Source organism: Brachyhypopomus gauderio, chromosome 2 (assembly GCF_052324685.1).
Source record: "Brachyhypopomus gauderio isolate BG-103 chromosome 2, BGAUD_0.2, whole genome shotgun sequence".
NCBI classification, from domain to species: Eukaryota; Metazoa; Chordata; class Actinopteri; order Gymnotiformes; family Hypopomidae; genus Brachyhypopomus; species Brachyhypopomus gauderio.
The window spans coordinates 36,420,224-36,434,710 of NC_135212.1; the positions used below are offsets into that span (position 1 = coordinate 36,420,224).

General features: G+C 43.4%; 1 protein-coding gene across 2 annotated transcripts in view; it reads right to left on the minus strand.

The window, feature by feature from the left end:
* pepd (peptidase D) overlaps window positions 1–14,487 on the minus strand; it is a 46,207-nt gene that overhangs the window by 23,413 nt on the left and 8,307 nt on the right. For both annotated transcript variants that reach the window (XM_076995033.1, XM_076995034.1), the window contains exons 5-8: window positions 7,413–7,460; window positions 6,476–6,537; window positions 5,378–5,422; window positions 1,038–1,113 (exon numbers count right to left, since the gene is read on the minus strand). In XM_076995033.1, coding sequence (XP_076851148.1) covers window positions 1,038–1,113; window positions 5,378–5,422; window positions 6,476–6,537; window positions 7,413–7,460 — 231 coding nt within the window. The remainder of the gene's footprint in view (window positions 1–1,037; window positions 1,114–5,377; window positions 5,423–6,475; window positions 6,538–7,412; window positions 7,461–14,487) is intronic.

Below are 14,487 nucleotides of genomic sequence, written 5' to 3' on the forward strand. Positions count from 1 at the left end.
ATCCGCAATCCATTAGCCGAACCTTGTCTGTGGCATACGAAGCCTCTTCAGCTCTCGAAAACGAATATCCAATAATAGCAAAGGAGGGAGAGGGAGGGGCTGCGCCTGCAAGCTGTTTGTCTTAATCAGACAGGGAGGGACGAGGCGCATATGAAGACCTGTGTGCCTTAATACAAGGAGAGGACTTTTATTGGTGGAGACAGGAGCACAAAGAGGACCAGGCCCGCTGGGCTTGTCCAAGGTTTGCTGGACTGAGATGGTCCGGCACCGTGAGCCTTCACACATTCTCCCGCGGCACCCAACGCTGTTGCAAGGACAAGCGTCTCTCTCATTTCAAAGGTTCCTTTTAAGAAAGCACAGCTGAAAAGGTGCATGAAAAATGTTGTAGAAACTGCACAAATTAAAAGAATTTAGAGATTCAGGTGATATAACAAAAGAGCCAATACAAATTAGGTTGAGTATGGAGTGGGAGGTGTTTGGTGTGTAGTGGGAGGTGTTGGGGATAGGTGGTGTTGGGTGTGGAGTGGGAAGTGTTGGGGATAGGAGGTGTTGGGTGTGGAGTGGGAGGTGTTGGGGATAGGTGATGTTGGGTATGGAGTGGGAGGTGTTAGGTGTGGAGTGGGAGGTGTTGGGGATAGGAGGTGTTGGGTGTGGGGTGGGAGGTGTTGGGGATAGGTGGTGTTGGATATGGAGTGGGAGGTGTTGGGGATAGGTGGTGTTGGGTATGGGATGTAGAGCGTCTCAGACTGGAGTGCTGGGTGAGGAAGGAATGGAGCTCTGAAGAGTTTGAAACTCCAGTTTGAAAAGTGGTTTTACGCGTTGAGCCTTGTGCACAACTGGGGGAAGCGAGAAGTGACCAACTGCACAAATGGAGTATTGTAGGTAACTCCTCACTGTAGCTTAGCAACGGGCCATGGGCTAAATACATCCTGAGACTGACGACGAGAGTGCATCAGACAATGCCCAGAAGATCAAAATAGACAGACAGACAGACAGGCAGAGAGAGAGAGAGACATACAGATCCAAACGCACATTACCTGTTTATGGGCTTCACTGGAAATTCGGTTAGTGTAGCGCAGAACCTCCAACTCCATATCTGTCTTAATCAGACGACTACAGAAGTGGAGAGAGAGAGAGATGGAGAGAGAGAGATGGAGAGAAAGAGATAAAGAGAAAGAGACTCATCACCTTGCAAAATCAACACTGCCATACAAGACAGAGATATTGTATTTTAAAACCATTTGTTTTATGAGAGCCGAGAGCAGGAGAGATTCATGGCAGGCTGTCAACAGCTCCTGCCATCCGAGCAGCATTAAACCGCAGAGATCCACCTCTCAGCACAGCACCGGCGTACGACAGGTGCCTTCATACTCCACACAGCATGGCACGCACTAGAGCTACGAGTTCAAGATATCCTCAGACACACCTGCCTACCTGTGGATGAGGGTACATTTCCTTTTGGGTTTCAACTTATACACTTTCAACTTACTTTACAAACCCTGACTACTACTCAATAAAGACACTTCTGTTCTGAGATTAAACTTTTCAGACTGAGTACAACAGCCCAGCCTTTAGCTCGTGTGGATTGGCTGACCTTTAAAGCAGAGCCTAGCCTGTATTTTAGGCGGAGCCTAACCTGGATGTAAGGCGGAGCCTAGCCTGGATTTAAGGCAAAGCCTAGACTAGCTTCCCCCACACAGAACTCTAGCACACTTTGGCTCTGTAGGAAATAGACTACTACATACTGGATACTGCATACTGGACTCAGTATATACTGGATACTGCATACTTGTCCTCGTAGTAGTATGCAGTACAGTTTCCAGTATGCGACAAAAGCAAAGCATACTACGGGGTCACGTGAAGGTAGCGTTGCATGATGGGATGCAGTACTCCACGAAGATAGCTCTGTTCGCGTACTGGAATATTTTGCGGAAGTAGTAGGTCATCCGGGGATGTTTCGCATACTGGAAAATTTCATTTTGGTCACATACTGCATACTGATTTGGAGCTTGATCAGTACGTATGTATGTATGTAGTATGTAGTAGGCTATTTCGAACACAGCCAGAATCTACTGGACACACTGATTAGACAAATCAGGTGTGCTAGATTAGACCAGGTAATGAGCGGGTCTGTGAGTCCTGAACCAGCAGGGGTCGGCCACCCTGCCTGTAATGAGCACAGCAATGACTCAAAACTACATTTCCCACGTAAACCCTTTGCAGAAAGTTCCTCAGCCAGGTCTGCACTGAAGAAATCATTAAAAAGTTTGCAAAAATATAATCGTCAGCTCATAAAAATAAATAAATAAAACAAGTGTTCAGGGAAGGGGGAAGAACTACTGTAACTGATGATGCTTTGATGGTATAACAGCAGAGGTGCGAGGTTGAGAACATTGGTTTTTGACACCTGTGATCTTAATCTGTCATCTACAGAGTGCAGCAGTATGCTGACAGTCATCTCAAACATTCAATGAACATCATGTAGAAATACAGCTACAATACAACAGTAGATAGAGACATAATGTTATGTGGGGAGATGACCATATGTCTGTATTAACAAACTCCTGGTCATCAAAGTGTTATGAAGTGAAAAAAGGGTAGAAGGTATATTGTGATGTAGCAGGTTAATTACAGCAAATAAAGCAGTGGCACACACACCGGAGCCGTCAGATTAATCAGCATGTGCTAACTCGTTAACAAGGAGCTTCTATTCTTGCCATCTGCGGCCACTGACTCCGTAGCGATGGTGCTCACGTTGTCGACATGTGCAAGTGAACGTCACCTTGCGTGACTCGACGCACTAATAAGGATTTTAAAAACAGCATCACGATCACCACAGGCGCCTTCACTCACACAAACACAGCTGTACACACGCACACACTCACACATACAGCTCTACACACACACAGCTGTAATTCATGGGTCCATTTCACAATGCAATTCATGTTTTCAGATTACCATGAACATATTTCTCTTTTTAATTCATGAAGTCCTTTGTGTTAGGTCTGCCTCGGACTACACCTGCCTGTGAAACCAAGTCTGGCATAGACTAGCACTTCAGTGGGGTATAAATGGGGGAGAATGTCATTTACATTTCTAAATATAATTCTAAATATAATTAGGTTTTTCTCTCCAGAGGAAAACATTCCTGTTTCCTATTTGCGAGAGGCCAGCTGGATGAGGAGGGAGAGGAGCTCTAGTCCTCTCTGGTAAAGCGGAGTCATGTGAGGGGGAAGAGAGGAGCTCCTCCACCTGGTGTCAGTGAGGAGCAGGAGTAACAGGGCTCCTACCTCCTGTGTCAGAGAGGAGCAGGAGTAACAGGGCTCCTCCACCCTGTGTCAGAGAGGAGCAGGAGTAACAAGGCTCCTACCTCCTGTGTCAGAGAGGAGCAGGAGTAACAGGGCTCCTCCACCCTGTATCAGAGAGGAGCAGGAGTAACAAGGCTCCTCCCCACCGTGTCTGAGAGGAGCAGGAATAATGCAGAGAGCAGCCTGGCAAGCACGAAGACTATTACAGAGAAACAACTGGGCTTGAATCACCATTCAGGGCAGAAGAGAGAAGGGGGAGCAAGAGGAGGGAGAGAGGGAGAGAGAAAGAGAGGAGGGGGAGAGAGAAAGAGAGAGGAGAGGGAGGGAGAGTTTGGGAGGGTGTGTTTTTGAGGGTGCATGTGTGAAAGAGAAGTTGAGAGGTAGAGAGAAAAAGGGAATACGGTATAAGAAAAAAAATGAAAGAGAGAGGGAGGAAGGGAGAGAGAGAATAGGGGGGAGTGAGAGAGGGCGTGAGCAATAGAGTCCTGCCTCAGAACACTTTCATAAAATGATCTGGGCAAAGGCTGAGTGGGTTTGCACACTTGTTGACTTGTGCGGGTGTCTCTGAGGAGGCGAGGAGGGGCAGGGCCAGAGGGCTCCCACTCCAATTTAGGAGTGAGGCAAATTTGTGAGGGTGGTTATGCTTGGAAATTATTGTGTTACCCTCAATGACTCTTGAGTGAGGCACAATTTACACGACACATGAACTTGATATGTTGAAAGGTGTGTGGTACATTTAATATTTCTTTTTAACCGTTAAAACTGCAGAGGACCAAAACCAGCTTTTGAAAAAAATTACGTAATTACAAATTACGTCCGTGAGGTTAAATGTACTAAATGTTGGTTTACATTTCAAATATCATGTTTAGCTGAATAAACATGTTATCAACCCCTTTTAATGTACAGTATGTAGGCTTACAAATTCATGTTTAACTGAATAAACCGTTTGAACACAAGTAGCCTACATTTTATTGAGCATGTTTTTTTTCTTCAAGTATCAAAGTAGAACAGCTTCCTCAAGCAGTCATTGATGCATTTTGGAAACAGGAGATGAGCCCCTGGTCTAATGCACCCTCTGTATTAAGAAACCCTATCTCAAAGACTGACTGTTAGTCATTACTTGGGTAGCACGCATATGAGCCATTTTAATATAGATTAATCTAGATTAATTTCAAGATTTCAGTGAGATTAATCTAGATAAAAAAAATTTATCAATGCCCACCCCAATATATATATATATATATATATATATATATATATATATATATATATATATATATATATGATAGACAGAGAGATAGAGAGACAGACAGACAGATACAGATAGATAGAATCCATACCCAACACCACCCACACACAGTGTACAGACTCAGTTGTCAGCTTCACAATCCAAAGACCAATTGATCGTCCTGCAAAGGTGCCACACACATCCAAGTCTGCTTATTAACTTCATATTCCTGTATTTTCTGTGAGTGTAAAACTGGACTAATGAGGAGATGATTCTGGTAGCTGATTCAGACACAGCAGTGTCTCAGAGGAGTGTCTCTGACTTCCTAGACAAGAAAGTGCTAAGCAAGACTTAATCTTTTATCAAAGCCTTAGCCACAAGCTTAAAACGACCTTCCAAGTCTAATTCATTCTCACACATCGGCTGATTCTGTTCACTGGACGTCTTTAATGCAGAAGGAGAACATTTACTTTGAGTAAGTGCATCTCTAATGCCAAAAACTTGCAAGAGATGGGGGTCGTGACATTTGTGATGAACTGATGATTTTTAGACAGATGTCTTACAGCTTTGTGTTTTTAGGTTGTAAAATTAGTAAGTCACTTCACAGTTCTTTAAATCTCCCTTTCAACCGACACTGACTCTATGGGCCAAGTTTGACAGTTGTAAATTGCAGTTCCTGGTCAGAGAGTAAGCATTACGCCTACATCATAACTTTGATTAACTGTCCCTAATCAGGCATCAGGGACAAATCACTTTTACTCAGATGGTGACCCTGGGTAATTAGGGGGTGGAGCTTGCTGCCAAGAATCTTAACAAGCTGGGTTGTGTGCGCATGCCTTACCATTCCACAATCACAGGGTGCAGGAGGGAGTTGTTCACCTGGAACCTGTAACAGCAAACAGCATCACTCAAGATGAAACAACGCCAGCAACACCACGGTTCAACAAAACCAGACGTTACAAGACGCTTAAGACGCAGCACAACCAGCTGCAGCCTTTTCTGAAACGCTCTTTAAGCAGAACCCACAAGCATTAATTTCTTTATCCATCCATTTAGTTATGTATAACTGTATTTATGCTTGTGTGTGTGTTTGTTGCCATTCATGAACAAATTCATATTTATGATATTAGTAAACTCTGTTCTGTACACAATATGTGTATGTTCCTCTCAGGTCTCTCAGGTCCTCAAACAGTAATCTACTGGTGATTCCTAAAAGCCGATTAAAGATTGGCGAGGGTGCTTTTAGCCACTATGGCCCAAAACTCTGGAATTCTCTTCCTGAAGAGCTCAGAGGCATTTCATCCCTGCATAATTTCAAGAACAGTCTCAAAACATTCCTGTTTAGATCTGCTTTTAGTTAAGAAACTCTCAATCTTATTTACTTTATTACATTATGTTGTCTGTTATTTTCTAAATCTAATTATCTTAATAGTTTTATCTTATTTACTTTACTTTTTTATTATCTTATTTACTTTACTTTTTTACTTTTTATATTATTTTAATATTTTTATATTTAATTTCTTTTAACATTTTCTTTTTGTCTTTTTGTCTTATCTCCTTTTAATGTTTCTTTTTATTTATACTGTAAAGCACTTTGAGTCGCATGTATGTATGAAAGGTGCTATACAAATAAAGATTATTATTATTATTATGTATTCACATGCATTCTAAGTGCAAACACTAACAGCTCCCCCTGGTGGAGAATCTGCATCAGATCTATGAGTCCAAAAAAGTTCCAAACACACACACACACACACACACACACACACACACACACACACCAAAAAGACTGACCAGGGTCGAACTTCTCAGAAGCAACAAACAAACAATCAGTACCACAATGCATCTGGCTAGAAAACACACGCCTCAGCTGGAATTCACCTGACCATGCTCAAGAAATTGCTGGTGTGAGATGGTGATCGGCATGACTGAAACGTACCGGCTGATTCCTTCGAAGGACGCTTCCCGACAGACACTCCCACTGTCTGTGTTCAGGCCTCTCTGAGGAGGAGAGACAGTCCAACACAAACAGGTAGACAGTAAGAACGAGGAGGAGAAGGAGAAGCAGACACAGCACAGTGGAGACGGGAGGAGGAGCGGAACAGAGAGGAAATGTAAGACCCTCTTAATGCCGCCTTCAAATGTCTCATTATCCAAACCTATTATACCACTCAGTTGAATACCATCTGTCTAGTCGGGCGGAGAATTTTGCAGGCTGTGACATTGACGTTGATGATACAGATAGAAGGTTTAGTGGTAAATCGACGCGCTCTGCGTTTGAGAGCGTACAAAAGTGACGGCCTTCAGGCAGCTCTGGAACTCACAGCTGCTCATTAGTGTGGGCATCGGGCTTTCAGCCTGAGAATGAATCTTATGGAGGGTGGATCCTTCTCACCCCATTTACAACAACAACAGGACTAAGAGATAGAGCAGTAACCAGCGGAAATAAACAAGAGCTGGTTTCATATCCACACCAAGATCATTATAAATGAGTGAACAGGAACACCAGCACTAAGACAGTGGTGAACCTTGACCTTAAAAAGAAAACTGCCGTTATGATAAAAGCAGGGGTTAAAGCATGAGGGAGGGGTTTGGGTAATGAGGGAGGGGTTTGGGTAATGAGGGAGGGGTTTGGGTAATGAGGAAGGGGTTTGGGTAATGAGGAAGGGGTTTTGGTAACGAGGGAGAGAAAAATGAGAGAAAAACAGTAATAGATCTGCTCAGCTGCTTCAGAAATAATCAAATCTGGAAAGTTACATGCTGGCTAGGTACAGTATCTCCAGCTGTCCTGTTGACTGCATCAAAAGGCAAAATTCCAATACCACAAATTTAATGTCTGTCTTTTCTATATAAATGTGAGGAAAAATTAGATTTACCAGGGTGAGGAGGACAGATGGTTGCAGGTTGGTCAGCACATCAGCAATCTGCAAACAAAAAGGAGTTAGACCATCAATATCCAATGAATTCATCTCATCTGAACATTTGGTTTGGAGCAGTACAGTGAAGTTTCCCATCTCTCCAAACGCCTGGGAAATTCTTGTACAAAAGGACGAGCTGACTGCATACTCCAATGGCTGCTTCTCTAGGCACCAGACATTCCAAATTTCAGACAAAACCAGCAAAAGAGAACAGGAATCTTGGGAAACAAAGAGAGCCTTGGAAAAAGGCAGGTCTCAAAACCATCTCGGAGCTGTCTCAGAACTGTCTCAGAACCATCTCGGAACAGTCTGGAAAAAAGCGTATTTCCCACACAATCTAGGGCTTTACCCTAACAGTATTAACATTGATCTAACTATTTTCACATGATGTGTATTTGATAGTGACTACAAAGCACTTCTGTAATTCCCTCGGGCCAAGGGTGCCTGACACATGCTGAATATGTAAATGTAAACCATGAAATAAGCACAATGGATTCCACTGCTGGACTAATTCCTTCTACACGTCAAGAAGTGTAGAATCTACTAAGTATTGTATTTCAAAGTCACACTTCTCTTTCCTACTTTAAGATGACACTTCCTTGGGCTGGATGGGTCCTGTCTCAATGTGTGAAGCCGAGGAGTGAGTCACAGGGACACAGGAGAGAACAGCACCAGACGCCGGACAGGTGAGAACGCTGGCGGACACTCACCTGCTCACATTAGAGTGTAGCGGAGCAGTAACTCAAACAAAAGCTGCAGTGATGGTGGAAACTACTCTCTCCACTGAGATCTACTCTCTCCTCCACCTCACGGGTAAAGGGTGCAATGAGGTTTTGGAGAAGCTGCCTTTAAGAAGGACCCAGCTGATAGCAAGGGCAACACTGAGGTGCTACAGCCAGCCTGAACCTCGGACAGTGAAGGTAAGACCTTTGCTTCAGAATAGGCCAGTGAGTACAGGCGAAAGCCATAGTCACACTTCTCTCCACAGCCCTGAAACAACAAGAGGGTTCGGGGTATTCTAGGTAGGCGAAGAGCAGCGTTTTGATATCGGCTGTGGCCATCGGCAAACAGAACAGCGAGGGCCTGACGTTAAAAGCAAATGGTCTACGGAGGTGTTCACTCCAGACCTAATAAATCCAGCCGGAACCCCAGATTAATGGCACACAGAGTGGTGATGATGCACACTTAATGTCCCATGCCCGACAAATTACGAACACGCTGGGAACACCACAAAGGCTGCGATGCTCGAACCACACCTACGGAGCTGATAAATCAAGGCAGCGGAGAGAGGGGTGTGGGGGTGGATGGGGAACAAATCTCGTTTAAAAATTTGCGAGCCGAGATATGGAGCAAGCAAGATGGTTATCGGGCCATTTATAGCACGCTAATAAAGACACCTAGAGCAACTATGTATCACTCTATCAGCCCAGTCAAAGACAACCCACTGGCACAGGTTCAAAAGCACATACACGCACACATGAGCTCGGCATTAATTCCAGTGGCATCCCAAACACAGCTGACACAGAACACTGCACCCTTGTGCTTGCTACTGTAGATCTTCAAATAAAACCATTAAGTGGTTGCCTGATGATACGTGTGCAGAAGTGCAGTTTATTTTAGTGACTTGGGTAGTAGGGACAGGCACAAAGGTCAAAGGTTGCCCGACTATCTATACAAGTTCTGGCTTGATAGCACAAGTTGAAAACAATAATACACTAAGTAGCTGCTGATGGTGAGTAAAGCATATCTGGAACCCTGGACTGTGGAGTGTGATGTGAACATCTGGAAACCCTGGTGGGAACACCTCCTGCCCCAGTAAAAAATACTGTAAATAAGGTCTCTGCCCTAAGTGATCAGGGTTTTATATGGCTTGGCAATCCATAAATGCTTAACATGGGTTAAGCAGACAACTACTAGCTATGACTCAAGGCTACAGAACTGCCTGCAGGTCAGCAAATGTGAAGCTTCCTGCCAGCTGGAGAAGATGTCACACCAAAAACAGGATTCAGAACCAATGTTCTCAAACCTGTTCCAACACCACAGATCACCAGTACGAGATGATGAGGATGCCAACACCTCAAGGCTTTGAGGCACCAGGAGTCTGGTTTTCTCTCCATCACAAACTTGTTTGTTCTGTTCACTTATGGTGAGTCTGTCCTTGAGAATGAGCATATGAGACACAAGGTTCAGTTTACACAGTATGCAGTGATTTCTTTGACACTGTTTTTGGCTTTTTCCATTTGGTATACAAGGACCAGTTTAAAGAACCAGACAGGGTTATTTTTCACTTGTGCTCACATAGCAAATGGATATATGTTCACAGTAAGACACAGCAGTGTCTGAGAGTAGAGGTCTGCGCGGGACTGCTTTTTTAATCCCGCTCCCACCAGCTTCCGCCAAAAAATCGTTTGTTTTAATCCCAGTCCTGCCCGCACCTGCATGTTTTAGTCCCGCTAATCACAAGTCCCCTATCACAACAAGCAAATGGTAGACGATTTCAATCTCCATTAATTACAATGGAATATGATTTCCATACATTATACTTTCCTGTAGTTGGCTTAATTGTGGTGTATTCACCTGTTTTAATTGAATTTTCCACAGCTGAAACTGGTTGACCGTCTACAGTTTCTGCCATTTCTGTATCAAAATGACAAAATCCACTTCATGTTCACGTGATCAGTTGCTTAGCCAATATTTTAAATTTGTTTATTGCTTACTTACTGAATAATTAGTTGTTTTCGTCCTGTTCCTTATGCATGGAAATCATTGCGTTATTATTATAATTTTCTAGACTATTTATTCATTTGCGGGATTTTTCTAAATGTATATGCGGTCCCGCTCCCGCATCGCCTGGACTAATCTCAGCCTGGCTTGCTCATTAGGGATCTGGACCCATACGATTGTAAAGCTGCTTTGTGACAACGTGTGTTGTGAAAAGCGTTATATAAATAAATTTGACTTTGACTAATCAAACTCCCGCTCCCGCCAATAACAATTAAATTTTGTCCCACGCTGCAAGATATTCTGACGGGTCCTGTAGGATTACCGCGGGAGTGCAGACCTCTATCTGGGAGCATCACGCCCGGACCATGGCTGCAGTACCATGGACAGCACCTCACAAATCACACATCATACACAGGGTAGGAGAATGCCACACAGACTCAGTTGCAGCCACAGCTGTGCAGGACTGGTCAAGAGTCACTGCTCTACCCATGATGCATTCTGCCTGGAGAGGCCAATTAGAGTCAATACTACCTCTGTCAATATGCAATACTGTACATATGACCTGACAGTGCATCATGCACAAGCCAGAGGCAGTAACAGTGAACTCCACTCAGCATTAATACACAGCAGGATCAAATATGGATTCTCTCCACTGCCCAAAACCCTGGTAATAACTCTCACACCCCAACCTCACCCCTCCACCCCACCCATCCACCCACTCTTAATAGTGACTGAAGATGGAGGAAAGATTAAAATGATGGAGGAATGATCATCCATCGCTCCTCTCTTCTCAAATGACCCATGCCTTCTTCTCATTTGAGTCATAACAATCCCCTTTGATGAAATTCGTTTTAAGTGTTCATTTTCACTTTCTTTCTTTTTTTTTTTAGATCCAATCTGCATATTCCAGGTCAATTCTCTACAGATGGAAGTTTGAATTCAGGAAATGTTCGATGTCCTAGAAACAGGCCATCTGAACTTGAAAAAGCAAACGCTAATCTTAAATCTTTCTTTTTAATCTGAACTACTGTTTCCTAATAGAAGAATGAGAATTGTATGTTTGAGCACAAGATGAAGCATTTGAGCTAAACTAATGACTTAACTCAAATGGACACTGACTGATCTTTAATTTGATATTTTTAATTTGATATTTTTATTCATTTTATATTTAATATAAAAGGTTACTGGCAGTCAAGATTAATGGCAGGAAAATGGTCCAATCAGTGGAAAACAAATCAATCAAGAGAAACCCAGAGACAGCAGAAAGAGTGCAAACCAGTCAATGGTGTTCTCTGTGTGGATTCAGCCTGCACTGGCTGAACGACAGCACATCTCAACATAAGTGGAAAATGACGGTCATTAAGACAATCTGAGCGTGGCCGTCTACATACTGTGGGGGAGTCAAACAGCTGTATTTATGCAATTGGGCATGAGATCCACTCGAGACAAGATCAGATGAACACACGTGCTCTCCTTCAAATGAGGGTGGAAAACAGATGAGACAGCAGTAGAAAAACACAGAAGATGAATGGAATGTTATCCTGGGAACTGTACAAACACAAAATAAAGGTCACTACCATATAACCACATCTGAGGAAATTAGGCAGAGTGGCACAGTGTTTCTGAAGAGAGGTTCACAGTAGCCCAATCTGGGGCGGCAATGGTGTTCTGCATAACATCACATGAAAAGGATTTCACAGAGAACACAACAATCACAGGAGTCTGATCTTATTACAGCATGCATTGCATGAAGGCCCAAAGAGCCATTCAAAAGCCCAGATGTTCTGAAAACTCTCATTACCCAGTCCGCCCTCTATAAAGGTGAGCTAGAACGCAGCCTTCCATGGAGCATGTTGGCAGAATGGATTAGGCTACACGCGTATTGGCTGGCCTGAGGGCATGCACATGCACGTTAGCATGTGTTCTGCTTCCGAGCTTTCATTTGTCCTCCAAGATTCCCAATATCCCCCACTGTGTGATTGGCTTTGCTCTCTGTGCCTCTGCTGCTGTTTGCACTCTCAAATGATCTGTTTGCCCAGGAGTGAGAGAGGGAGAAGAGATGTCCTGAGTGGAAATGGGGGTGGGGTTAAGAGAAGAAGGGGCCAAGATGAAGGCGGGGCCACACACACACACACACACACACACTTGTGCCCATGTGCCTTGTAACAGAGGGAGTTTGAGGGTGTGGTGTGGCATTCTGTTTCTAGGACCGTGCTCTTTTACATTGATGGGCTCTTCTGCACATGACTGATGATGTAATTTCCCTGGATCTGTTGAACCATCTCCCCCAACTTCTGGGACACTGGAACCACCTTGGTGTTAACCTTCCACATTCCCAGCAATTCTTCTTTCAGTCTCTGGTATTTTTCTATCTTCTCTTACTCCTTTTAGATGTTTCCACCACTAGCGGCCGCCACATCCATTTCCACTGCTATTTTCTACATCTTGTCCACTATCACACTGTTTGGTTGGCTCTGCACTACTTGTGTATCTGTCTGGCTCTGGACGTCCTACAGGATCTCAAACGTGTTCTTCTCCATCACTCTCTGTGGATCCTCCCACTGGGACTTGGGTGTGTCCAGCTCTTATGTCTTGCGTACATGTTTCTGGTCACTTGGTTGAGCATAGTGGGACTGTTCAAAAGATATTAATAGATACGTGGACCGTTACATTCTATTCTTGTTTATTGTTTCCTGAAGTTTTATCCCAGTCTGTAAAGTTTAAGGTAGTGTTTTAAGGCTCCCAAGACAACGTGTTGGTCCAATGAACCATGATAACGGCGGGCACGGACTAGCCACATGCTAAAACTAGCCAGGGTTGCCAGGTCCTACAAAAATATCCCGCACAAAGTCAGTGTAAAACCCGCCTTTCAACAGCCTAAACTAGCCCAAAGCCCAAAGTTATTGATGGGGGAGGGGGTGGCGAGTGTTTAAAATGGAGACAAATTAAGTGTTATATCGCGATCGATTCTTTGTGTTGACTTGTAACTCCCGCGGTGGCCCAACTCAAAAGTAGCCCAAAAAACCACACCCCGCGACCCCAGAATTTTTACCCGCGGCTGGATTTTCAAACAAGCGCAATTTGGTGTGAAAACCGCGAACCGGGCAACTATGGCCACACGCTAAAACTAGCGCACATTGCTTGATCACAAGATTTAGGTTAATTGCATTAAAAAAATAGGGCCGATTTAAATAAGAATATATTTGGACTGGCTTGAGCAAATTTGACAATTGAGGCATCTTTTTTTTAGTTATATTGTGCTGCATTTAATAAAACTATTTTAAATGTGATTAAATAATTTTGAAAAAAATGTCCAAGTCCCTGGAGCACATATGTCAAAGTCAAGAATTGATTATCTATGGCCCCCTGGATGATATTTAATTACTATTAGAACCGGCCCGCAGGCCACAGCCACCCGATGGTGTTTTGCACGCACAAACACTACATTCCCCACAATGCAACGGTAGCCCGCAAAGTCACTGCAGCGCACACAAGCGGCGAGGGTCTGCGCGGCGAAAATGACGTAATCGCAGTGGCTCCGCCCGTGCACGAGGGTGTCGCACGCTGTCGATTCGCAAGGTCGTGCACCAGTTAAACTTAATTAAGTTAAATATTTATACATATAGTCGAAATAATTCGCTTTTTTATTCACATTATTTAATGGTTGTTTATTTTCAAAACGCCCAATCTTAACGTCTTCACGTTCTCTCATGTTTCGTCCTGGAATTACAAGAGAACTGTTCAGTCAGACAGATATTTGTTGTGAAATGAAGCAGTTACAATTTCAAGCATTTTCAAGTACTTTAGCCTAAATTCCAGCACTTTTCAAACCTTTATTATTTTATTCATTTAATGTACAGGACATGTTTTCTTTGAAGGAAGTTTGTTTTTATCTGTTTGCTTGTTGAAAAATGTTTTCACTTATAATTACTGACAGATCCATAAGAAAATATTGCTTTATTAAGCATTAAATAATATACACTATGTTAGGTCTTGGTTCAATAGGCTATGTGCAATCATTTCAATATGTTTTAATAAACATTGAACCAGTCCGGCCCTCAACTTGTAGCAAATTTGGTTTTTTGGCCCTCGGTGTATTTGACTTTGACATCCCTGCCCTAGAGTATGAGAGAAACTACATAATAAAAGGTCAGTAGCAGTCACTCTGTTACAGTTTAGTGAACATGAGAGTAACTAAATAATAAAAGGTCAGTAGCAGTCACTCTGTTACAGTTTGGTGAGTATGAGAGTAACTAGATAATAAAAGGTCAGTAGCAGTCACCCTGTTACAGTTTGGTGAGTATGAGAG